General features: G+C 44.5%; 1 protein-coding gene across 2 annotated transcripts in view; it reads right to left on the bottom strand.

The window, feature by feature from the left end:
* Nucleotides 1–796: 796 nt before the first annotated feature.
* Nucleotides 797–27761, bottom strand: part of LOC140424480 (proteasome activator complex subunit 4-like) — a 231193-nt gene continuing 204228 nt past the window's right edge. For both annotated transcript variants that reach the window (XM_072507869.1, XM_072507870.1), the window contains 3 exons: nt 19666–19799; nt 7790–7928; nt 797–1770 (listed from right to left, as the gene is read on the bottom strand). In XM_072507869.1, the coding sequence (XP_072363970.1) occupies nt 7794–7928; nt 19666–19799 (269 nt within the window). In that variant the 3' untranslated portion in view covers nt 797–1770; nt 7790–7793. The remainder of the gene's footprint in view (nt 1771–7789; nt 7929–19665; nt 19800–27761) is intronic.

Raw genomic sequence — 27761 nt, 5'->3', positions numbered from 1 at the left:
GCTCATTACATTTGCTAGTTAGTAGCTCTACCACAGACTAAAAAGGCTCCAAGTTCAAAACCCTGTCAATGCTAAATTAAGTTGTCTCTGTCAGAGTGGTTGAGGGTAAAAATGTATCTGTACTACAATTGCTATCCAATAATGACACCACCTGGGTGAGAAGATGAGGAGGCTTGGTTGCAATGTCCTACAACTGATCAAGGCTGCTGACACCCACTGAGATACATAATTGTGCAGGGATTCCATCCCTCAACTCCCCCCCCCCCCCCCCCAAACTTTAATGTTTTCAGAACCACAATTTTGATGGAGCTTTCCTGACCATAGAATATCTCGGACCCAATTGCCAAAGCCCAAAACTGATCTCATGCAATAGATTCTGAGAATTGTCAGCTTGTTCCCCCCAAAATATTGCAACTCTTGGGGCTGGATGGATGTTGTAAGCAGATAACAGAATCTCACATTGGTTCCCACCAACTTTTCATCTGACAAAAAGGAGGATATATTCCAACACCTGAATGTATGTTTATATTATTGTACAGGTACAGTTTTATGGAGGAAACAAAGGGGGAGAAAAAAAACTCTGGTTACAATTTCAGCAATGTTGGGTTTGGGTGTGAAAGAGATTTGACTAAATTGTCTTCTGGAGTGATTTGCCCAACTATGTGAAGACTTGAAGGAATAACAAATTTAGTCTTCCTACAGAATCTGTACTGGTATCTTAAAAAAGTTTTGTAATAAATATTTTTTGAAATTATAAACAAAGATTATTACACTCAATCTCACAAAACAAGACAAATTTGTTACAAACATTCCATTTATTGGCTTTAAAATAACCAAATAGTACATCAAAAACCACTTCTTTTTGGCACTACCCTACATAGTGGTTAAGTCTTTTGACATGTTATGATGAGCAATCGCACAGTAATACGATTTGACCATTTACCTATAGTTTATCATCATGCTAATCGTCCAAAGGATTGTACATTTGATGCTGCCACCAAACCATGTATAACAAATGCTTAGCAACTGGAAAAGCAAATAAAGGTAAAATAATTGGATAAAAAGTCTGAAGATATTGAGACACATTAAAATTATTTAAACACACCAAGACCAACAGCATGATAAACCTTCTATAGTTTAGCAAGACTGAAGGCTAAAATGCATTTTTTGAAAGCATAAACCCTACATGAGTAAAACACATGATCTTAAGACAAAACCACTATTAAGTTTACACCATTGCATCTACAATGAAACTCAACAACAATGATCACAACATAAGGTCTTTAAAGATTACATTTTGTACAAATGTATTAGCTCGTCTCCTGTTTCTACAGTTTTTACATTTCTTTTACAGCTCTACATACATGTTATGAAATAGCCAGAGGAGCTGTCATAAGAGCAGTCAAGAAATTGGGGATGTTTTGAGCAAAAACTGTACAAGAAGTTTACAAATTCAGCAGAATGATTTTTGTTTAATTACAATATATTTTTGTAAGTAAGCAAAAAACTGTCTATATATTAGTGAAAATTCTACTGAACATTTACATACATACACATTTTCTGCTGTTGTGAATTCTTATGTATTTAGACTGGAAAAGATTTACATATCTTTCAGGGAGCAACAAAAAATAGCATTTGCAGCTTCTTGGGTCTTCAGAAGATTTATACGGTTGTTGGGATTCCCAGGCATATGTACAAAACAAATGTTCTCCTTTGTTCATTAGTAGTAGCACCAACACTCCTTCCCATTAGTGTCAACAGAACTACTGTCTAGGAGATGAAAAAGGGAAAAATGTGGTGAGATCGAAATTGGTCCAATTCTAAATGTCAAAGACAACCAGGTTAGGTTTAAAGTTGGAGCGGAAATACAATACTTATGCCCTTCTCTTCCCCCGTTATTTGCCACTTAACATGATTCGCAATGTGAGTGGATCTGTACACAGAATTTTTGATCACATGAGTTAAACTGATCATTAGATCAGCTGCTGTACACTTCATTTATCCACAATAAAAATATTAGTGACATCAGATTGCAGCAGATTGAGAATGGAATATTACAAATGAGTACGTAACACTGTCAAATTCACCTACAAAACAAAGGTTCAAATCTGATTCACAAAGATATAGAAAGCGGCATCTCTTGGACTTCAAAATCACAACCTACTTACTAGCGAATCTGAATCAGAGGGCATATTCAGTAAACTTACTGAATTGCCACTCCGCAAAAGTCAAGGGAGAATTGAAAGAGAAGCAGACTTCTTGTCCAGAATGGGGATTAAAAGAGGAAGGAAGAATAGAAGTACCACCTTCGAATCATAAAACACTGCATCACAAAAACTGAATCATTTGGCCCATTAGGTTTAGGTTTGATTTTTCCCCTCACTCCCAATCCTCATACTGTTTAATATTTATTTTCTGAAAACTATTTGATCACATTTTCTAAAGAAATTATGGATTCTGGTTCAATAGTGTTTGTAAAATAATTCTACATTCCCCTTAATTATTACCTTAAATTTCTGCCTGCTGTTACCACCCCATTGACTAGTGGAACCAAGCCCACACCATTTACAACAACCCTTCGTAATCTAGCTTGCAACACCTTGCATTTATGCAGCACCTTGAAAGTCAAAAATCAACCCATAGTGCTTCATGAGAGATAATTTAAAAACAGGTATATCAGGAGGGGTGAACAACAAATTGATTCAATGGGTTGGTTATAAGTAGGGTTTCAAAGGAGGAAAAGGAAGTGGAGAGGTGGAGGAAATATAGAGGGAACTGCAAAGCAAGGGGTGGCATGGTGGCAGTGGTTAGCACTGCTGCCTCACAGCACCAGGGACCCGGGTTCAATTCCGGCCTTGGATGATTGTCTGTGTAGAGTTTACACATTCTCCCCCTGTCTGCGTGTGTTTCCTCCGGGTGTTCCGTTTCCTCCTACAGTCCAAAGATAGGTGGGTTGGCCATGATATTTGCCCCTTAGTGTCCAACAATAAGCAGGTTAGGTTGGATTATGGAGATAGGATGGGGGAGTAGGAGCAGGTAGGGTGCTCTTGCAGAGGGTTGGTGCGGATTTGATGGGCTGAACGGTCTCCTTCTGCACCGTAAGGATTCTATGATTCCAAGTCTTCTTCCAATGATGCACAGCTGCCAAGTGGGATAAAACAAGGAAAAGTGCAAATGCACCTGGAATCAGAGGAACCGATGGGAACAAGCAAGGCCATAAAGATCAGTGAGGACAGCGACGATATATGAGTAATATAGAATACGAAGAACAAAATTGTGGATGAACTGAAGTTTATGGGAGATGGAAATGAGAAGCTGACTAGGAGAACATTGGAATAGTCTAGACTGGTGGTGACAAAGGCACGCACGACAATTTAAACAGATGAGTTTAAATTGCAATGCACACAGGCAATATTATCAAAGTGGAAACTATGGGAGAGGTGGACATGGATTTGGAAGCAGCAATATGCTCAGACTCTAAAAAGCAAAGAAGGTAATGATCATGGTTTGTAAGAGAGTTTTTTTTTGGAGAAAGTGGTTTTAAAAGGAGTTGTGTAGTTCCTGAAGAGTGAGAAATATTTGTATTGTCAGCATAAGGGTCAGGATGGAAAATTGAGGGGCAGCACGGTGACGCAGTGGTTAGCACTGGGTCTATGGCGCATGAGGACCGGGGTTCAAATCCCAGCCCTGGGTCACTGTCCGTGTGGAGTTTGTACATTCTCCCCGTGTCTGCGGGGGATTTCACCCCCACAACCCAAAGATGTGCTGGTTAGGTGGATTGGCCACGCTAAATTGCCCTTAACTAGAAAAAATAATAATTGGATACTCTAAATTTTAAAAAAAAGGATAGGAAATTGGGTGGGCAGGTGTCCAATGAGAAAAGTGTGAGAGGAGCAAGGGGAGTGGGGAGTAGGGGCTGAAGTGGTCAAAGGGAAGAGGGGGAAGTAGCAGACAGTTGAATGGATGATGTCCAACCTTCTCACAAACCACAAATTCTTCACATTTCCTGTTAGCAAAGGGAAGGGGTAACAAAAAGGTTCTGCATGAGGCAAAGCATACACCATAATGGAGAGAGAGATGATTCACTTTGGTTACAGATTTGCCAGAGATTTGAAGAGCATGTCTCGGTCATAGGCGGAGGATAGGAAGGAGATGAATAGTCGAAAGCTGAAGTTTGAGGCTCTATATTGGGATGAAGCTGACTTTAGACCGTGTATTGTCCTATAATATACAGTAAATCTGTCTTGGGTTTCTTCAATATCTGTTAAATATTTTTAGTGCTGAATTTGACCCGATAGCTCTGTCAATACATGGCCCTTTTGAGCACTGGAATATACATAATTTGTACCCGTTGTATCTCCTGCTCAAATATTTCTCTGTTGACATATTTGAAAATTTCTTTCCATTCAATTCACGTATGATGTTTTCTAATTTCATTATAATTTATAATACATTATAGAGTACAGGAGGTGGCCATTCAGCCCATCAAGACTGCAGCAACTCTTTCAAGGGGAAATCTTGTTAGGCCAACTGGCAATTCATAATCCTTCAACTATTTATCCAATTTCCCCTTGAAGGTTACTACTGAAAATTGCTATGCCTTCATTGATTAAATACAGCTGTTTGAACAAAGTGATCAGGTGAAATTTGCCTAAAGTTATCCAACAATTCCATGTGGAGACGTGCACAGGTGTTGGCTATAAACAGGTGTTCAACTGTGATGACCCTGGTCAAAAAGCTTGTTGACACCCATAACAATCAAGTACCAAAGACTGCCAAGGTGTCATGGAATCATATTCCAGTGAGGTGTCAAACCTCCCAGGAGAAAAGTGGAGAAAACTGGTGAACAAAAGGGCGAAGAAACTCTAACTCCACCTTCGAAAAAACATTCCTCACAACACCATAATATTCGTTGCTCGCTCCCACATTCACCATTTTTATGTCATCCATCAGGTAAATGGACAATTTAAGTAAAAAATAATTTAATATAAAATAAATATAATTTTTACATTTTGCCTTTGGCAACCTCTTGAATTTCCCAAAGCATTTTGCAGCCAGTGAAACACATTCGAAGAATAGTCACTATTATAATGTAGGAAACATGACAGCCAACTTGTAGACAGAAGGTCCCAAGAAACAGCAATACAAAAATGGCCAGGTTAGCTGTTTAGGTGGTTGGTGAAAATAATTGTTGGTTGGGATGCCAAAAAGGGCTCCATTACTCTTCTTTGAATAGTGCCAGGGTTTTTTTTAAAAAAACATCCATCTGAGAGGACAGACTCTTGCATTATCGCTCAATGAAAGATGGCACTGTGACAATTTGCATCATCCCTAAGCGTTGCACTGAATGTCTGTCTAGAATTATGTGCTCAATCCTTGCAGTGAGGCTTCAACCCACAACCTATTGATTCAGAGGCAAGGGCGCTCCTACTGAGCCATGGCTAACAGCAGTGCTAAATTGGGACCAGTGTTGTGCTGTGCGCTCACATCCACTAAGAAGTGGGTTGAAACTGCCAGCGCTCATTTAAAAAAAAATAAATAAATCGAATGACTAGAAAGAGACCTTTATCCAACTAGTTTGGGAGTTTCAAATAGAAGAACGAGATGTGAAAGAAAATGTACTAATCCATTGTACCACCCACTCTGCTCTTGAATACCTTTACAATAAATATCAATGTTGGTCCTCATCAAATTGCCAGAGGACAATGTGCGAGATACATAAAATTAAGCACAGACAACCCATCAGATTAAACAAACAAGGCTAGTCAACTCAATCTCGGGCATCCTACTTCACGTTTTTACATGCTTTATCAATTATCATGTTATCTTTGAATTTATATTTCCAAGGACTGCGACAATCAAGCATGTAGCAGACATTTAGGTCAATGATCCTTCATAACCATATCTAGGTATTTGTGAGGGATTGTATGTATGTATTATAGGAATTCTGTTTGATGAAATAGCTAGAAAGAAAACAGATATCTACATAGATATTCAACAAACGTATAGGTCAATCAATATTTGTCCATCATCCATGCCCTTGTTACCTCCAGATTTGAATGCTCTACTGGCTGGCCCCCTATTTTTCATCCTCCATAAATTAAATTGCATCTAAAACTCATAACCTAACTTGCACCAATCCCATTCACCCAGTCTAACAGAGCCTTGATTTTAAAATTCCAACCTTTTGTGTTCAAATCCTTTCATTTCCTCATTCCTTGTTATTTCTCTAACCTCCTACAACTCTACTAGAACTTTGCATTCCTCCAACTCTGGCATCTTATGCATCACCCCACTTTCTTTGCCCTGTCATTGGTGGCCATGCCTTCAGCTGTTTAGATTCTAAGCTCTGACATTTCCTCCCTAAACCTCACCATCTTTCACATCTAAGACGCCATCTCTTTAACTGAACTTTTGGTCACCTGTCCAAATGTCTCCTTTTTTGCCAGTCACTGTTTTCTTTTTCTATTTTTCACTGAACGCAAGTACACTATGGTCATCATTTCCTCAACGATCCTCTATTTTCGCTCCTTCATTACCTAGAATCAGTTCAAGTAATGCTTCCATGTAGGAACAGCAACAGATTGACTAAGCACTAAAAAAACTATCCCTTTTCTCACCACAAAATATTCCCTATCCTAGTATATTTTTAGATAATGAAAACCACATATATCGTTGTTAATGCACACCTCTTTCAATTTGTCTTTTTGTACAGTACAGCTTATTCCTCTCCTATTAACCTATCAAAAAAGTTCCTTAATTCTTTTTCATCTTGGGTTTCATGGAGACCAGCATTAAGTCTTCATTGTCCTCTTGAGCCATTCCAATGGACTAGAATCAGCCAACAACCATCCTGGAACATTTTATTGGCTTTTCAATGCAAACAGGTGCTTTGGAAAAAGCCCTGGTAGCTGATCAAGAGTCTTGGAAAACACACAAGTACACAACAGTAACCAGTCATTAGTGATTTTTATATTTGCAGAAATTTCCTCAGGCTAGTCAGAAATGATGGCTCTCACACACTCGCATCGCTGTACAGTTGTGACAGATGTAACTTCTAAAACTCAGTGGTATCTGACAAAAAATGCACCACAAATGCACACAAGTGCTAATATTAATCAGTTGTCTGCAAAACTCAGACAAAGTGGGAGATTTATCAATTGCAGCCGGACCTCCTCCTTTATTCCAAAGGAAATACCCATAGAATGCATGTTATACCTGACCTGGGAGCATTCATTAAAAATGGTAGAAGAACACTTACTTTCCCAGTACAAACAAAAACAATTTAATTAATGATCTACCCTAACATATAATTCAAACAGTAATCAGTTTGGAGAGAGGAGGAAAGAGGAAATAAAAAAAATCAGACAAAGAAAATTACAAATAAATTATTATACAAACATATGCAGACTATAACAGGTCCACTAATTTAAATTGCGCTTTGCAAAACAGCTTTGAATTTCCTGTGACTCAACTCAAATAATTTCAGTTCTTGTAGTTTTATAGCAAAGCATTTTCATTGTATTAGAGTCATGCTACACTCCAGACCAACTATTATTCCAGGTGCAATGCTGTAATGCAATTCTCCAATACATTGCTCAATACACAAGAATATTCAGAATACACAGGAATATTCAGAATACAATCTTAAAACCAAATCCACTCCCTCCCAAAAATCCAGCATTTTCTCATTTGCAATCTAATGTATCTCAGCAATAAAGTAACAGATGATAGGAGGACAAGCCAATTATTGTATTTTGTAAATATTTGATTTCAATAGCTGTTATACCTCCTCAGGCATAATAACATGGTGACACAAGGAGGTCTGCAAGAATCACCAATTGATCATCTGTGAACTGCTGTTTATGTTCTTGCCAGTTATCATGGTGCGTTCTTCGGAAATTGGACAAGGTTTTCTTCACAGTCATCTGCAAAACAAAATAAATTTAAAATGCTTAAGTATATAAATGTAGGTTCTTATGAACAAAGAAAACCAAAGATAAATCAATCTCAATAGGTAATTGAAAAATACGAGCTGGAATTTACTGAAAAATAACAGCATCTGAACGGCACATACAATTATTAAGGTGTACATCAACCAGCAACTTGCTGAGAGGAAGAGTTACCTTGCAAATTCACACACTCTGCAGGATCATGACAGGTAATCAATGTTTCCAGTCCAGAAAATGATCAACAAAAGAGTGTAGAGTTTCATTCCGACAGTGTGAATTGTTGAAGATCTTAAAAATGCCAATTGAAAAAGAAAATCTTACACTACCATTCCCTTTTAAAAACAAATATTCTTTCACTGGATGTAGGTGTCACTGGATAGGCCAGCATTTATTGCCCATTACTAGTTGCTCAAGGAGGTGGTGGTAAGCTGCCTCCTTAAACCGCTGCAGTCCACGTGGAGTAGGAACACGCACAGTGCTGTCAGGGAATAAGTTCCAGGATTTTGACCCAGCGAGAGAAGGAATGGTGATATAGTTCCAAGTCAGGATGGTGTGTGGCTTGGAGGGAAATTTGCAGGCGGTGGTGTTCCTGTGCATCTGCTGCCCTTGTCCTTCTAGGTGTTTATGGACTTGGAAGCTGCTGTTGCAGGAGCTTCAGTGAGTTGCTGAAATGCATCTTGTAGATGGTACACACTGCTGCCACTGCGTGCCCATGGTGGAGGGGCTGAATGTTGAAGGTGGTGAATGGGGTGACAATCAAGCGGGCTGCTTTACCCTGGATTGTGTTGAGCTGCTGGTGTTAGAGCTGCACTCTAAAACTGCACTTTGAAAGTGGAGGGATTCAGCTATGGCATGACTCCAATCAGTGCAGATTTCTGCACCCCCCCACCCCAGGTTCCCAGTGTCTCCAGTTTTTCTAGAGCTTGTTGATACCACATTCAGTCAAATGCTGCCTTGATGTCAAGAGCAGCCACTTTTAACTCACCTCAGTTCAGCTCTTTTGTCCAGGTTTGGACCAGGGTTGCAACAAGATACATTTTTTAAAATAAGCATCGCGGGTTCGGCCAGTATTTATCGCCCATTCCCAGTTGCCTTTCAGAATGTGGTGATGAGCTGCCTTCTTGAAACACTGCAGTCCGTGAGGTGCACGTACATCAACAGTGCCATTAGGGAGGAAATTCACAAATCTTGACCCAGCGACAATGAAGGAATGGCAATATATTTCCAAATCAGGATGGTGAGTGACTTGGAGGGGAACCTCTAGGTGGTGTGGTTCCGAGATATCTGTTGCTCGTCCTTCTAGGTAGTAGCGGTCATGTGCTTGGAAAGTGCTGCCTAAGGGGCTTTGGCGAGTTACTGCAGTGCATCTGGTAGATGGTACTCATGGCTGCCACTGTTTGTCGGTAGTGGAGGAATTGAATGTTTGTGGAAAGGGTAGCAACAAGTGGGCGACTAGCTTGGTGGTGGTGGGGGGAATCAGGAGGAGGGTTATTTGCTCAGGATTCCTAGCCTTTGACTTGCTCTGGTAGCTACAGTATTTGTATAGCTAGTCCAATTCAGTTTCTGGTCAATGGTAACCCCTTCCCAGGATGTTGATAGTGGAGGATTCAGCGATGGTAATGTCATTGAATGTCAAAGGGAGATGGTTAGATTCTCTCTTGTTGGAGATGGATATTGCCTGGCATTGTATGGCATGAATGTAACTTGCCACTTGTCAGCCCATTCCTGGATATTGTCCAGGCCTTGCTGCGTTTGGATATGAACTGCTTCAGTATGTAAGGAGCATTGAATGATGCTAAACTTTGTGTAATCATCTGTAAACATCCCCATTTCTGACCTTCTGATGGAAGGTATCCTCAATGTGAAAATGAGACTTTGTCTCCAAAAGGGCTGTGCAGTGATCTCTTCTACCACTACTGTTAAAGACAGACAGATGCATCTGAGAGAGGCAGATTGTTGAGAGTGAGGTCAAATAGGTTTTTCCATGGCTTCACCAGCTGCCATTCACCCAGCTCTGTTGGTAATGGTGCTGCTGACATTAATGTCCCCCACCAAGAGTACATTCTGTGCCTTAGCACCCTCAGTACATCTTCTAACTGGTGTTCAACATGGAAGTGCATTGATGCATCAACCAAGGTTGGGATGGGACTGGGGTGGGGTGAATTAAGTGGTAGGTTTACTTGCAGGAGGTTTCCTTGCCTGTGTTTGACCTTATGTCATGAAACTTCACGGGGTCCAGAGTCAATGTTCAGGACACTCAGGGCAACTCCCTCCCAACTGTATACGACTGTGACGCCAACTCTGGTGGTGGCGATAGTCTGGGAATTTTCTGCAAGGAATGATTACTTGAGTATGCCTATTTTTGCTTAATTAATCTGTGGGGCAGCTCTCCTAATTTTAGCACAAGCCTTCGGATGTTAGTCAGGAACACTTTTCAGGGTCAAGAGATGCACTGTTGTCGTTTCGGTGCCTGGGTCTATGATGGATGGTCCGTCAGTTTCATTTCTATTTACCGGTAACGGATTGATACAACTGAATGGGTCAATTAAGAGTCAACCAGATTAGGCAGGTAAGACAGCAGGTGGCTTTCCATAAAGAACAGATGGGCTTTTACAATCATGGTCACTGTAGCTGAGACCAATACTGGAATTCTTTTCTTTCCTGAGTAGAAAGTCAATAATTGTTTAAGATGTGAAGGACAGGGGAATGGTGCCAGTGCAAAAGGAATCATTTGCTATCTGCAAGCTTGGGGGAAGGAGAGGAGGTCAGGTGGTCAAAAGTTGGATTGGAAGGAATCAAAGTAGCAGATGGTGGGTCTTGGAAGAGAGGATGGGTACCGTGGGCAGCATGGTAACACAGTGGGTAGCACTGTTGCTTCACAGTTCCAGGGACCCAGGTTCGATTCCCGGCTTGGATCCCTGTCTGTGTGGAGTCTGCATGTTCTCCCCGTGTCTGCGTGGGTTTCCTCCAGGTGCTCTGGTTTCCTCCCACAAGTCCCGAAAGACGTGCTGTTAGGTAATTTGGACATTCTGAATTCTCCCTCTGTGTACCAGAACAGGCGCCAGAGTGTGGCGACGAGGGGCTTTTCACAGCAACTTCATTGCACTGTTAATGTAAGCCTACCTGTGACAATAAAGATTACTTTTACTTTACTTTAGATTACTTTATGGCTGGGAAGTGTGTTACAGAATCCTGAATGGGTTGAAGGGCAATCTATGGTGCAGGGCAGTGCAAGGAAGGTGCTGGTAACAGTCAACTGTAGAGTCAGGCGCAATCTCTTGAGATTATTATATCCTTAAAATAAATGCATTTCATGTTGAAAACAAGAATGGAAGGGTCAAAAGAGACAGCTGGTCACTGAGAAGTACCAAGACTACCCCCTGCTCTCCAGAACGATTCAGTTATTGATGGAGAGATGTTGCACAGCTTGAGATGGACACAGCCAGATTGCATGGTGAGCAGCCAAGTTATCCATGCAGCAGATGCAATGTAGGGGTCTTGGGTCACAAATGTTTAGAGATGGGAACTATCTCAGGAAACTATAAATGACTTAATAGGAAGAAATGTAGCAAAGAAAGAACTAAGATTGCTGCTGCATATGTCTGAGAATCAGAACAGAATGGGTGGGGATGTATATTAGTGAGAGAGCTGCAGTGAGGGTGGGAAATATTTTTCCAAGTCTAGAGAGTGAGGTCAGTGGGATTGCAGGTGGGCAGGGAGATGTGAATAGTAAAAGAGGTAAGGAAAGCAGAAATGGGCTTGTTAACTGTAATAAATTGACTCAATTTAATGAGAATATTAAACTAATAAATCCAAACCAGAGCTAATTTAAGAAAAGCAAATGAGTTGGTGAATTAGAACATAGAACAGTACAGCACAGTACTGGCCCTTCAGCCCACGATGTTGTGCCGACCATTTATCCGAATCTAAGATCAACCTAACCTACACCCCTTCAATTTACTGCTGTCCATGTGGTTGTCTAAGAGTCGCTTAAATGGCCCTAATGACTCGGACTCCACCACCTTTGCTGGCAGTGCATTCCACACACCCACCACTCTCTGTGTAAAGAACCTATCTCTGACATCTCCCCTATACCTTCCTCCAATCACCTTAAAATGATGTCCCCTCATGACAGCCATTTCCACCCTGTAAAAAGTCTCTGGCTATCCATTCTATCCATGCCTCTCATCATCTTGCACACCTCTATCAAGTCACCTCTCTGCCTTCTTCGCTCTAGTGAGAAAAGCCCTAGCTCCCTCAACCTTTCTTCATAAGACATGCCCTCCAGTCCAGGCAGCATCCTGGTAAATCTCCTCTGTACCCTCTCCAAAGCATCCACATCCTTCCTATAATGAGGCGACCAGAACTGAACACAATATTCCAAGTGTGGTCTAACCAGGGTTTTATAAAGCTGCAGCAAAACCTCACGGCTCTTAAACTCAATCCCCCTGTTAATGAAAGCCAACACACCATATGCCTTCTTAACAACCCTATCAACCTGGGTGGCAACTTTGAGGGATCTATGTACGTGGACCCCAAGATCCCTCTGTTCCTCCACACTTCCAAGAATCCTGCCTTTAACCCTGTATTCTGCATTCAAATTCGACCTTCCAAAATTAATCACTTCACATTTATCAAGGTTGAACTCCATCTGCCACTTCTCACCCAGCTCTGCATCCTGTCAATGTCCTGTTGTAACAACCCTCAACACTATCTACGACTCCACCAACCTTCGTGTCATCGGCAAACTTACTAACCCACCCTTCCACTTCCTCATCCAAATCATTTATAAAAACCACAAAGAGCAGAGGTCCCAGAACAGATCCTTGCGGGACACCACTGGTCACAGACTTCCAGGAGGAATACTTTCCATCAATTACCACTCGCTGTCTTCTTTTGGCCAGCCAATTCTGTATCCAGACAATTAAATTTCCCTGTATCCCATGCCCCCTAACTTTCTGAATGAGCCTACCATGAGTAACCTGATCAAATGCCTTACTGAAATCCATATACACCACATCCACTGCCCGACCTTCATCAATGTGTCTCGTCACATCCTCAAAGAATTCAATGAGGCTTGTGAGGCATGACCTGCCCCTCACAAAGCCATGCTGACTATCTTTAATCAAACTATGTTTTTCTAAATAATCATAAATCCTATCTCTCCGAATCCTTTCCAATATTTTGCTCACCACAGATGTAAGACTGATGGGTCTGTAATTCCCAGGGATTTTCCTATTCCCTATCTTGAACAGGGGAACAACATTCGCCTCCATCCAATCATCCGGCACTACTCAAGTGGAGAGGAAGGACGCAAAGTTAATCGCCAATGGCGCAGCAATCTCCTCCCTCGCTTCCCGTAGTAACCTTGGGTATATCCCGTCAGGCCCATGGGACTTATCTCTCCTGGTGCTTTTCAACATTTCCAGCACATCCTCCTTCTGAATATCAACCTGTTCCATAAGACATAGGAGTGGAAGGAAGGCCATTCGGACCATCAAGTCCACTCCACCATTCAATCATGGCTGATTTCAACTCCATTTACCCGCTCTCTCTCCATAGCCCTTAATTCCTCGAGAAATCAAGAATTTATCAACTTCTGTCTTAATTACACTCAACGTCCCGGCCTCCACCGCCCTCTGTGGCAATGAATTCCACAGACCCACCACTCTCTGGCTGAAGAAATTTCTCCTCATCTCTGTTCTAAAGTGACTCCCTTTTATTCTAAGGCTGTGCCCCCGGGTCCTAGTCTCTCCTGTTAATGGAAACAACTTCCCTACATCCACCCTATCTAAGCCATTCATTATTTTGTAAGTTTCTATTAGATCTCCCCTCAACCTCCTAAACTCCAATGAATATAATCCCAGGATCCTGAGACGTTCATCGTATGTTAGGCCTACCATTCCTGGGATCATCCGTGTGAATCTCTGCTGGACCCGCTCCAGTGCCAGTATGTCCTTCCTGAGGTGTGGGGCCCAAAATTGCTCACAGTATTCTAAATGGGGCCTAACTAATGCTTTATAAAGCTTCAGAAGTACATCCCTGCTTTTATATTCCAAGCCTCTTGAGATGAATGACAACATTGCATTTGCTTTCTTAATTACGGACTCAACCTGCAAGTTTACTTTTAGAGAATCCTGGACTAGGACTCCCAAGTCCCTTTGCACTTCAGCATTGTGAATTTTGTCACCGTTTAGAAAATAGTCCACACCTCTATTCTTTTTTCCAAAGTGCAAGACCTCGCACTTGCCCACGTTGAATTTCATCAGCCATTTCTTGGACCACTCTCCTAAACTGTCTAAATCTTTCTGCAGCCTCCTCACCTCCTCCATACTACCTGCCCCTCCACCTATCTTTGTATCATCGGCAAACTTAGCCAGAATGCCCTCAGTCCCGTCATCTAGATCGTTAATATATAGAGAACAGCTGTGGCCCCAACACTGAACCCTGCGGGACACCACTCGTCACCAGTTGCCATTCCGAAAAAGAACCTTTTATCCCAACTCTCTGCCTTCTGCCTGACAGCCAGTTGTCAATCCATGTTAGTACCTTGCCTCGAATACCATGGGCCCTTATTTTACTCAGAAGTCTCCCGTGAGGCACCTTATCAAAGGCCTTTTGGAAGTCAAGATAGATAACATCCATTGGCTCTCCTTGGTCTAACCTATTTGTTATCTCTTCAAAGAACTCTAACAGGTTTGTCGGGCAAGACCTCCCCTTACTAAATCCATGCTGACTTGTCCTAATCCGACCCTGCACTTCCAAGAATTTAGAAATCTCATCCTTAACAATGGATTCTAGAATCTTGCCAACAACCGAGGTTAGGCGAATTGGCCTATAATTTTCCATCTTTTTCCTTGTTCCCTTCTTGAACAGGGGGGTTACAACAGCGATTTTCCAATCCTCTGGTACTTTCCCTGACTCCAGTGACTTTTGAAACATCATCACCAACGCCTCCACTATTTCTTCAGCTATCTCCTTTAGAACTCTAGGATGTAGCCCATCTGGGCCCAGAGATTTATCAATTTTTAGACCTCTTAGTTTCTCTAGCACTTTCTCCTTTGTGATGGCTACCATATTCAACTCTGTCCCCGGACTCTCCGGAATTGTTGGGATATTACTCATGTCTTCTACTGTGAAGACTGAGGCAAAGTACTTATTCAGTTCCTCGGCTATTTCCTTGTCTTGTTCGAGTCTATTAACCTGGTTCACACTGTTCTCATGAGCAACAAGGTCCCTCTCTCTAGTGAATACTGAAGCAAAATATTCATTTAGGGCCTCCCCTACTTCCTCAGACTCTAGGCACAAGTTCCCTCCACTATACCTGATCGGCCCTACTCTCACTCTGATCATCCTCTTATTTCTCACATAAGTGTAGAACGCCTTGGGGTTTCCCCAATCCTTCCCGCCAGGGCTTTTTCACGCCCCCTTCTAGATCTGCTAAGTCCATTTTTGAGTTCCTTCCTGGCTACCTTATAACCCTCTAGAGCAGTGCCAGATCCTTGCTTCCTCAACCTTACGGAAGCTTCCTTCTTCCTCTTGACTAGAAGCTCCACTTCTCTTGTCATCCAAGGTTCCTTCACCTTACCATTCCTTCCTCGTCTCAGTGGGACAGAGCTATCCAGCACTCGCAGCAAGTGCTCCTTAAACAACCCCCACATTACTGTCGTGTATTTCCCAAGAACAATTGTTCCCACTTTATGCGTCTCAGCTCCTGTCTAATGGCAGTATAATTTCCCCTCCCCCAATTAAATACCTTCCCATACTGTCTGTTCCTATCCCTCTCCATGACTATGGTAAAGATCAAGGAGTTGTGGTCACGGTCACCGAAATGCTCTCCCACTGAGACATCCAAAAAGGCCTCCCTCCTAGTCGGCCTCTCTACATATTGAGTCAGGAATCCTTCCTGTACACACCTGACAAAATCTGCTCCATCCAAACCATTTGCACTAAGGAAGTTCCAGCCAATATTAGGGAAGTTGAAGTCCCCCATGACAACAACTCTGTTACTTCTGCTCTTTTCCAAGATCTGCCGCCCAATCTGTTCCTCTATCTCTCGGCTGCTCATGAGGGGTCTATAGAAAACTCCAATAAAGTGACTGCTCCTTTCTTGTTTCTGACTTCCACCCATACTGACTCAGTAGACAAACCCTCCTCGACTACCTCCTTTTCTGCAGCTATGGTGCACTCCCTAATTAACAGTGCCACTCCCCCTCCTCTTTTACCTCCCTCCCTATTCTTCTGAAAACATCTAAACCCCGGAACATCTAACAACCATTCCTGCCCCTGTGAAATCCATGTCTATGTAATGGCCACAACATCGTAGTTCCAAGTACTGATCCTTGCTCTAAGTTCATCTCCCTTATTCCTGACACTCCTGGCATTGAAACAGACACACTTTAACCCATTCCACCGAGTGCCACTTTGCCCTATCCTTGTCTATCCTTCCTCACAGACTTGTTGCATACTATTTTTGCCTGTTCAATAGCTACCCTATCCTCTGATCCATAGCTCTGGTTCCCATCCCCCTGCCAAACTAGTTTAAACCCTCCCGAAGAGCTCTAGCAAACCTCCCACCCAGGATATTGGTGCCCCTCCAGTTTAGGTGCAACCCGTCCTTCATGTACAGGTTCCACCTTCCCCAGAAGATATCCCAATGATCCACATATCTGAAGCCTTCCCTCCTGCACCAGCCCTATAGCCACGTGTTCAGCTGCACTCACTCTCTGTTCCTTGCCTCACTTGCACGTGGCACCGGTAGCAATCCTGAGATCACTACTCTCCTTGTCCTGCTCTTTAGCTTCCAACCTAACTCCATAAATCACTTTTTAGATCCTCACCCCTTTTCTTAGCTATGTCATTGGTGCCTATGTGCACCACGACTTCTGGTTGCTCCCCCTCCTCCTTAAGAATCCTGTAGACTCTATCCGAGACATCCCTGGCCCTGGCACCCATTCGCGACCACAGAATCTCTTATCCATTCCCCTAACCATTGAGTTTCCTATCACTATTGCTTTTCTATTCTCCCCCCCTTCCCTTCTGAGCCACAGAGCCAGGCTCAGTGCCAGAGACATGGCCGCTAAGGCCTTCCCCCGGTAGGTCATCCTGCCCAACAGCATCCAAAAAGGTATACTTGTTTTGAAGGGGAATCGCCACGAGGGATCCCTGCACTGTCTGCCCCTTTGTTTTCCTTCCCCGGACTGTAACCCAGTTACTCTTTTCCTGTACCTTGGGTGTGGCTACTTCCCTGTAACTCTTCTCTATCACCCCTTCTGCCTCCCGGATGTTCCAAAGTTCATCCAGCTCCAGTTCCCTAACGCGGTCTCGGAGGAGCTGGAGTTGGGTGCACTTCCCACAGGTGTAGTCAGCGGGGACACCGGTGGTATCCCTTACCACCCACATCCTACAGGAGGAGCATGCAACAGCCCTAGCCTCCATCCCCTCTGATCTTACAGAATGTAGCTGCGCTGTGAACCAACTGGAACTCCGCCCCCCGACTCTGCTCCAGTCAGCTCTTCACGCTCTTTGAGGAAGTGTAGGAAACAAAATGAAAGGAGCACTTTGCTCCCTCCTCACCTAACTCCCTCAATCACCAGACTCTCACTATAGCACTCAAATACACCCAAATTCAGCACTCAGTGCAAACAAAGTCAGCACTGTAAGCTGGCTCACCTTTGTACTGTGACTAGCCTCTGAAAACTGGCCTAATCCAATTAACTAATTAACAAGCTCCAGCTGCAAGTAGAACCTGTTTAAAGCTGATTGAAAACTCACCTTTGTCTAAACCAAAACAGCAACTTTTAAGTTAATTAACTAAATAAAATAAAGACTAGACTTTAGATAAAAATGAACCCTTAATATCCCTCAGTCACCTTCAATGCAATTCTGAAAGCATTGTATAAAGTGTACATTATGATGCTGATGACCAAAGTAGAATTAGATAATGAAATGGGAAAATTTAAAATACACCTATTTACTGATGAAGAACATCAGTTCTAACTAAATTTGTACCTTGCTAAAATGTGTATGAATGGGTGGGATTTGATTCCCTCTGGCATAATCCTGCACAACTTAACAGTTGAAGCCGATTTCACACCGTGAGTAATATCCTTGAAGCACTGGATGTCCACCACATACAATTAGGATTTTTATTTCAGTGCTAATTTGGAAATTGAAATCTGCTGGACACATTACCCAAAGTTCCGGCATGCACAATGGCTTTTCTAATTCATGTCAATCTGAAATGGGAACTCAGGGTTGTTTGATAGTTGCACATACCTCAATACTTTGAGCCATTTTTCTTCGTTCTTGTAGTCTTCTTACTGCCATTTAAGTTTTCATGATCCTTTGTTTTCACAAGTCTTTATGCCATTATCAGGACCTTCTTTATCTTCAACACTACCATTAACACTCCCTTTGTCTTGTGTGCCATGATATCTTTGTCAAATTTCTCCTTAGCTCCCACCTATCCCTGACCTATTTTGCTCCACCTTCTCTTAAATAGTATAAAATCCATCACATTTCTCCCTCTCTTTATCTCTGAAGAGTCATATGAATTCAAAACTTTAATTCTATTTCTCTCTACAGATACTGCCAGACCTGCTGAGTTTTTCCAGCATTTTCTGTTTTTATTTCAGATTTTCTAGTACTTTGACAGATAGTTACAGACCCCTGTTTTCAAGTGGTCTGAAAGCACGCTGGATGGTGCCTCTAAAAGAAGTAAATAATTAATTGAAACGTTGAATGTTTTTGCAAAAGCACCTAAATCACTGTGTTATTCTCTCAAAGGCACTCTATGACAGAAAACATCTGTTGATCAACAACTATTGCACCCTGATTGGGCAACATTTAGCATAATGTCATCATCCATATCTATAAGGCCCAACACATCTACTTGGCAATAACTCCAGGGAACTATCTTCAGAGTTCCGGCCGTCAGAGGCAGATGCAAAGCTGCACCATCGTCTGCAACAACACATAGCTACCATGGAACATAGGGAGGGGGTGCACATTCTGTGATAAGTAGTTAGCCTGAAACTTTGGCAAAAAATTTCCTTGTGGACATGTTAAAATGCTGACCTATGGGAGAATGTGCTGAGTGAGCAGAGAGCGAGCAGTCCATAATGCACCACACGATGCAGCACCATCTCCACCAGGGAGAAATTTTCACTTCTCTGCCAACTCCTTTCCTGCATATTAAAAAAAAAAAAAATCCTCATTTGCTCCCTCAACTTTGGTAAAGACTATCAAGATTTGAAATTCTTTGTGCCTTTCCTAACATTTAAGAAATGTTACTAACAAATATATTCCCCTTTAATTGTCGAAGTTCTGGTAAATTTAAATGACATGCCATTTTCTGATCCCATCACTACTGAGATCCCTGCATACATGCAAAGCTGTACTGAAAACTCTGCATAAAACCTAGGTAAAACAGTGCACTGCCATTCAGAGCAATGCATCATCAATTTCAAATTATTCAGATCTAAGATTTAGCCCCATCAGAAAATCTAGGTAGTCTTATCTATCCCTGTCCAATTCAATAATAGTTGATATGAATGAAGATTTGCAGTCCTTACTTGAGATTCAAACAGGTAATTTTGGGTTTCTGATTGTTCAATTTTAATTTATGACCAAATAAATTGTCATATTCACAACTCTGCCACCAACATAACACCAGGGAACATGATGTCTTTACACCATAGCTTTTCTTTACCTCTATAGGTTGTGGATCATTTAGGTGAACACTGAGGTTCATCAGAAGTTGTGGCATCCAAGTTGGCACTTCATACGGACTGGATAAGATGCAGGCACTTAGTCCTAATACTCCAGCATGTCGGCGAACCAAATCTACAGAGGTAAATGAAAGATATTACAAATTTTATTTGTCAAATTTGTATATTTAAAAAACTTATGGAGCTTTTAACTTTTTTTAAAAAATAAATGTGTTTATTCAAATTTTCCAACAAAATTTTTAACAAACCCCCCCCCCATAACAAAAAGAAAGAAACGCAAATACAACAGTCAAAAATTATACAAAACTTTTACATTGGGTTTCCCCGTATACAGTAACCCCCCCATATGACATTCAAAGATACCCGTAGGGAAGCCCCCTCCACCCACCCGAATTCCCCCCCCCCCCCCCCACCCTTGGGTTGCTGCTGCTGCTGACCTCCTCCTAACTCTCCGCGAGATAGTCTAGGAACGGTTGCCACCGCCTGAAGAACCCCTGCACAGACCCTTGTAAGGCAAACTTTATCCTCTCCAGCTTAATAAACCCAGCCATGTCATTTATCCAGGCTTCCACACTGGGGGGCTTCGCATCCTTCCATAATAGCAAGGTCCTCCGCCGGGCTACCAGGGACGCAAAGGCCAGGATACCGGCCTCTTTCGCCTCCTGCACTCCCGGCTCGTCCGTTACCCCAAATAGTGCCAACCCCCAACTCGGCTTGACCTGGACTTTCACCACCTTGGACATAGTCCTCGCGTAACCCCGCCAAAACCCGTCCAATGCCGGGCACGACCAGAACACGTGGACGTGATTCGCCGGGCTTCCCGAGCACCTCCCACATCTATCCTCCACCCCAAAGAACCTACTCAACCTTGCCCCTGTCATTTGCGCTCTGTGAGTGACCTTGAATTGTATTAGGCTGAGCCTGGCGCAAGAGGAGGAAGAATTAACCCTACTCAGGGCATCAGCCCACAGATCCTCATCTATCTCCTCCACAAGCCCCTCCTCCCACTTGCCCTTTAACTCCTCTACCGAGGCCTCCTCCTCTTCTTTCAGCTCCTGGTAGATCGCCGAAACCCTGCCTTCTGCAACCCATACCCCCGAAATCACCCTGTCCTGAGTCCCCTGTGCCGGGAGCAGCGGGAATTCCCTCACCTGCCGCCTCACAAACGCCCTCACTTGCATATACCTGAAAGCATTTCCCGGGGGTAACCCAAACTTCTCCTCCAGCGCCCCCAGGCTCGCAAACGTCCCATCTATAAACAGGTCCCCCATTCTTCGAATCCCTGCCCGATGCCAGCTCCGAAATCCCCCATCCATCCTTCCCGGGACGAACCGATGGTTCATCTCGAATCGGGGACCAAACCGAGGCTCCCACCTCGCCCTTGTGTCGTCTCAACTGCCCCCAGATCTTCAACGTCGCCGCCACCACCGGACTCGTGGTGTACCTTGTCGGCGATAGCAGCAGCGGTGCCGTCGCCAGCGCCCTCAGGCTCGTGCCCACACAGGACGCCATCTCTAACCTCTTCCACGCCTCCTCCTCTCCCTCCATTACCCACTTACGGATCATCGCCACATTGGCTGCCCAATAATAGTCACACAAATTCGGCAGAGCCTGCCCTCCCTGTCCCTACTACGCTCCAGAAACACCCTCTTTACCCTCGGGGTCTTATTTGCCCACACGAAACCCATGATACTCCTACCTACCCGTTTAAAAAAGGCCTTGGGAATCATAATGGGACGGCACTGGAACACAAAGAGAAACCTCGGGAGGACCATCATTTTAACCGACTGCACCCTGCCCGCTAGCGAGAGCGGCAGCACATCTCATCTTTTGAAATCCTCCTCCATCTGCTCCACCAACCGCGTCAAATTGAGTTTGTGCAGGGCCCCCCCAACTCCCAGCCACCTGGATCCCTAAGTACCGAAAGCTCCTTTCCGCCCTCTTCAATGGCAGGTCGTCTATCCCCCTTCCCTGGTCCCCTGGATGCACCACAAAGAGCTCACTTTTCCCTACATTAAGCTTATACCCCGAGAAGTACCCAAACTCCCTTAGGATCCGCATGACCTCCGCCATCCCCTCCACTGGATCTGCCAATACAGCAACAGGTCGTCCACATACAGCGACACCCGGTGTTCCTCTCCCCCTCGGACCAGTCTCCTCCATTTCCTGGACTCCCTTAGTGCCACGGCCAGAGGCTCAATTGCCAATGCAAACAGCAAGGGGGACAGGGGGCACCCCTGCCTCGTCCTTCGGTACAGCCGAAAGTACTCCGGCCTCCGCCGATTCGTAGCCACACTCGCCACCGGGGCTCTATATAGCAATCTGACCCAGCCGATGAACCCCTCCCCGAACCCAAACCTCTGCAACACTTCCCAAAGATACTCCCACTCCACCCGGTCGAAGGCCTTCTCCGCGTCCATAGCTGCCACTACCTCCGTTTCTCCCTCCACCGAGGGCATCATAATCACATTGAGGAGCCTCCGCACATTAGTGTTTAGCTGCCTGCCCCTTGCAAATCCCGTCTGATTCTCATGAATCACCCCCGGGACATAGTCCTCAATTCTCGTAGCCAGCACTTTTGCCAGCAACTTAGCATCCACATTGAGAACAAAGAACAAAGAAATGTACAGCACAGGAACAGGCCCTTCGGCCCTCCAAGCCCGTGCCGACCATACTGCCCGACTAAACTACAATCTTCTACACTTCCTGGGTCCGTATCCTTCTATTCCCATCCTATTCATATATTTGTCAAGATGCCCCTTAAATGTCCCTATCGTCCCTGCTTCCACTACCTCCTCCGGTAGTGAGTTCCAGGCACCCACTACCCTCTGCGTAAAAAACTTGCCTCGTACATCTACTCTAAACCTTGCCCCTCTCACCTTAAACCTATGCCCCCTAGTAATTGACCCCTCTACCCTGGGGAAAAGCCTCTGACTATCCACTCTGTCTATGCCCCTCATAATTTTGTATACCTCTATCAGGTCGCCCCTCAACCTCCTTCGTTCCAGTGAGAACAAACCTAGTTTATTCAATCGCTCCTCATAGCTTATGCCCTCCATACCAGGCAACATTCTGGTAAATCTCTTCTGCACCCTCTCTAAAGCCTCCACATCCTTCTGGTAGTGTGGCGACCAGAATTGAACACTATACTCCAAGTGTGGCCTAACTAAGGTTCTATACAGCTGCAACATGACTTGCCAATTCTTATACTCAATGCCCCGGCCAATGAAGGCAAGCATGCCGTATGCCTTCTTGACTACCTTCTCCACCTGTGTTGCCCCTTTCAATGACCTGTGGACCTGTACTACTAGATCTCTTTGACTTTCAATACTCTTGAGGGTTCTACCATTCACTGTATATTCCCTACCTGCATTAGCCCTTCCAAAATGCATTACCTCACATTTGTCCGGATTAAACTCCATCTGCCATCTCTCCGCCCAAGTCTCCAGACAATCTAAATCCTGCTGTATCCTCAGACAGTCCTCATCGCTATCCGCAATTCCACCAACCTTTGTGTCGTCTGCAAATTTACTAATCAGACCAGTTACATTTTCCTCCAAATCATTTATATATACTACAAAGAGCAAAGGTCCCAGCACTGATCCCTGTGGAACACCACTGGTCACAGCCCTCCAATTAGAAAAGCATCCCTCCATTGCTACCCTCTGCCTTCTATGGCCTAGCCAGTTCTGTATCCACCTTGCCAGTTCACCCCTGATCCCGTGTGACTTCACCTTTTGTACTAGTCTACCATGAGGGACCTTGTCAAAGGCCTTACTGAAGTCCATATAGACAACATCTACTGCCCTACCTGCATCAATCATCTTAGTGACCTCCTCGAAAAACTCTATCAAGTTAGTGAGACACGACCTCCCCTTCACAAAACCGTGCTGCCTCTCACTAATACGTCCATTTGCTTCCAAATGGGAGTAGATCCTGTCTCGAAGAATTCTCTCCAGTAATTTCCCTACCACTGAAGTAAGGCTCACCGGCCTGTAGTTCCCGGGATTATCCTTGCTACCCTTCTTAAACAGAGGAACAACATTGGCTATTCTCCAGTCCTCCGGGACATCCCCTGAAGACAGCGAGGATCCAAAGATTTCTGTCAAGGCCTCAGCAATTTCCTCTCCAGCCTCCTTCAGTATTCTGGGGTAGATCCCATCAGGCCCTGGGGATTTATCTACCTTAATATTTTTTAAGACACCCAACACCTCGTCTTTTTGGATGACAATGTGACCCAGGCTATCTACACCCCCTTCTCCAGACTCAACATCTACCAATTCCTTCTCTTTGGTGAATACTGATGCAAAGTATTCATTTAGTACCTCGCCCATTTCCTCTGGCTCCACACATAGATTCCCTTGCCTATCCTTCAGTGGGCCAACCCTTTCCCTGGCTACCCTCTTGCTTTTTATGTACGTGTAAAAAGCCTTGGGATTTTCCTTAACCCTATTTGCCAATGACTTTTCATGCCCCCTTCTAGCCCTCCTGACTCCTTGCTTAAGTTCCTTCCTACTTTCCTTATATGCCACACAGGCTTCGTCTGTTCCCAGCCTTTTAGCCCTGACAAATGCCTCCTTTTTCTTTTTGACGAGGCCTACAATATCACTCGTCATCCAAGGTTCCCGAAAATTGCCGTATTTATCTTTCTTCCTCACAGGAACATGCCTGTCCTGTATTCCTTTCAACTGACACTTGAAAGCCTCCCACATGTCAGATGTTGATTTGCCCTCAAACATCCGCCCCCAATCTATGTTCTTCAGTTCCCGCCTAATATTGTCATAATTAGCCTTCCCCCAATTTAGCACATTCATCCTCGGACCACTCTTATCCTTGTCCACCAGTACTTTAAAACTTACTGAATTGTGGTCACTGTTACCGAAATGCTCCCCTACTGAAACATCTACCACCTGGCCGGGCTCATTCCCCAATACCAGGTCCAGTACTGCCCCTTCCCTAGTTGGACTGTTTACATATTGTTTTAAGAAGCCCTCCTGGATGCTCCTTACAAACTCCGCCCCGTCTAAGCCCCTGGCACTAAGTGAGTCCCAGTCAATATTGGGGAAGTTGAAGTCTCCCATCACCACAACCCTGTTGTTTTTACTCTTTTCCAAAATCTGTCTACCTATCTGCTCCTCTATCTCCCGCTGGCTGTTGGGAGGCCTGAAGTATACCCCCAACATTGTGACTGCACCCTTCTTATTCCTGATCTCTACCCATATAGCCTCACTGCCCTCTGAGGTGTCCTCTCGCAGTATAGCTGTGATATTCTCCCGAACAAGTAGCGCAACTCCGCCTCCCCTTTTACATCCCCCTCTATCCCGCCTGAAACATCTAAATCCTGGAACATTTAGCTGCCAATCCTGCCCTTCCCTCAACCAGGTCTCTGTAATGGCAATAACATCATAGTTCCAAGTAGTAATCCAAGCTCGAAGTTCATCTGCCTTACCCGTAATGCTCCTTGCATTAAAACATATGCACTTCAGGCCACCAGACCCGCTGTGTTCAGCAACTTTTCCCCATCTGCTCTGCCTCAGAGCCACACTGTCCCTATTCCCTAGTTCTCCCTCAATGCTCTCACCTTCTGACCTATTGCTCCCGTACCCACCCCCCTGCCATACTAGTTTAAACCCTCCCGTGTGACACTAGCAAACCTCGCGGCCAGGATATTTATGCCTCTCCGGTTTAGACGCAACCCGTCCATCTTATACAGGTCACACCTGCCCCGGAAGAGCTCCCAGTGGTCCAGAAAACGGAAACCCTCCCTCCTACACCAGCTGTTTAGCCACGTGTTTGTCTGCTCTATCTTCCTATTTCTAGCCTCACTGACACGTGGCACAGGGAGTAATCCCGAGATTACAACCCTCGAGGTCCTGTCTTTTAACTTTCTGCCTAGCTCCCTGAACTCCTGCTGCAGGACCTCATGCCCCTTCCTGCCTATGTCGTTAGTACCAATATGTACAACGACCTCTGCCTGTTTGCCCTCCCCCTTCAGGATTCCCTCTACCCGTTCGGAGACATCCTGGACCCTGGCACCAGGGAGGCAACATACCATCCTGGAGTCTCTTTCACGTCCACAGATGCGCCTATCTGTGCCCCTGACTATAGAGTCCCCTATTACTATTACTCTTCTGCGCTTTGACCCTCCCTTCTGAACATCAGAGCCAGCCGTGGTGCCACTGCTCTGGCTGCTGCTGTTTTCCCCTGATAGGCTATCCCCCCCGACAGTATCCAAAGGGGTATATCTGTTCGAGAGGGGGACAACCACAGGGGATTCCTGCACTGACTGCCTGCCCTTTCTGGTGGTCACCCATTTCTCTGCCTGCACCTTGGGTGTGACCACATTTACATAACTGCGATCTATGACGCTTTCCGCCACCTGCATGCTCCTAAGTGCATCCAATTGCTGCTCCAACCGAACCATGCGGTCTGTGAGGAGCTGCAGTTGGGTGCACTTTCTGCAGATGAAGCCATCCGGGACACTGGAAGCCTCCCGGACCTGCCACATCTCACAGTCAGAGCACAGCACCCCTCTAACTGACATTGCGTCAATTAATTAAAATTAAAATTTGTCTTTTTTTTTTTTTAAATACTTTTTTTTTTAAATTGCAAAGTTACTGTCAACTATCTGTTTCCTAGCACTAGATTTCTAATAGAAATGCGATAGCTAACTATAATACTCTCCGATCTCTGGCTTAGATATCCTCTAAATTATAATTAAGTTATTATGTTTAATTAGTTCCCAAATACTCAAATTTTTTTTAAAATTTAGGTTAGAATCCCAACCAGCCACTCAGGTCACAGCTTTTCTGTGATGTCGCTTCAGTTTCCCCCCGACACACACAATTTGAAAAAAGGTATAAAAGTAAAAATCACTTACTTGCCTTCTGAGTGTCTGAGATGTTCTCAGGTTCTCTCGCTGACAGAGACTGCTCCTCCACCACCGATCCTTGACCTGCACAATGCTAATAATATAATAATATAATATGGCACTTACCTTACACCAATGGGTCTTATTATTAGGTTAGAGGAGGAGGGCGGGTGGGAGACACTACACGTGTAGTGTCTCGGGTTTCCTCTCCACCAGAATTTATTGGTTTGGGGGGGGGGGCACTTGCCAGAGGTAGAACTTCCGGTTCCCGCCTTATATAAAAACAAATAAAACTGAAAAGAAGAACAGACACGGGACCAGGCAAGGCTTTTTAAATACACTACTCACCTCCCAGAAGGCCCCTGCGCACCGCTGCCGCCGAAATCCAAAGGGCTGCTCCTGTAAAGGTAAGTGGTTTTAAACTAACTACTCACCTCCCAGAAGGCCCCTGCGCACCGCTGCCGCCGAAATCCAAAGGGCGAGATCGGTCTATATGACCCACACTGCAGTGGGTCCTTGTCCCGCTTCAGGATCAGAGAGATTAGTGCCTCAGACATTGTCGGGGGCAAGGTCCCCCCCTCCCTTGGCTTATTGAAAGTCCTCACTAGCAACGGGCCCAGCAGGTCCACGTATTTCCTGTAAAACTCGACCGGGAACCCATCTGGCCCCGGGGCCTTCCCCGCCTGCATGCTCGCCAATCCTTTAACCAGCTCCTCCAGCCCAATTGGCACCCCTAAACCAGCCACCTCCTGCTCCTCCACCCTCGGGAACCTCAGCTGATCCAAAAATCGTCACATCCCCTCTTCCCCCGCTGGGGGCTCAGATCTGTACTGATGCCCATAGAAGTCCTTAAATACCTCATTTATTCTCACCGCACTCCGCACCGTATTCCCCCCGCTATCCTTAACTCCACCTATCTCCCTCGCTGCCTCCCTCTTACGAAGCTGGTGTGCCAGCATCCGCCTCGCCTTCTCCCCATACTCATACGTCGCCCCCTGCACTTTCCTCCACTGTGCCTCTGCTTTCCCTGTGGTCAACAGGTCGAACTCCGTCTGGAAGTTCCGCCGCTCCCTGAGTAGTCCCTCCTCAGGGGCCTCTACATATCTCCTGTCCAGCCTTTTAAAAAAAAATATATATATTTTTTAAAGGTTTTCATAAAATATCAATAACAAAATGAGAAAGAAAAAAGAACCTAACAGGGTTAAG

The sequence above is a fragment of the Scyliorhinus torazame genome, chromosome 1 (genome assembly GCF_047496885.1).
Source record: "Scyliorhinus torazame isolate Kashiwa2021f chromosome 1, sScyTor2.1, whole genome shotgun sequence".
NCBI lineage: Eukaryota > Metazoa > Chordata > Chondrichthyes > Carcharhiniformes > Scyliorhinidae > Scyliorhinus > Scyliorhinus torazame.
The sequence above is the reverse complement of the archived record's forward strand: the minus strand, read 5'-3'. Positions and strand labels throughout refer to the sequence as shown.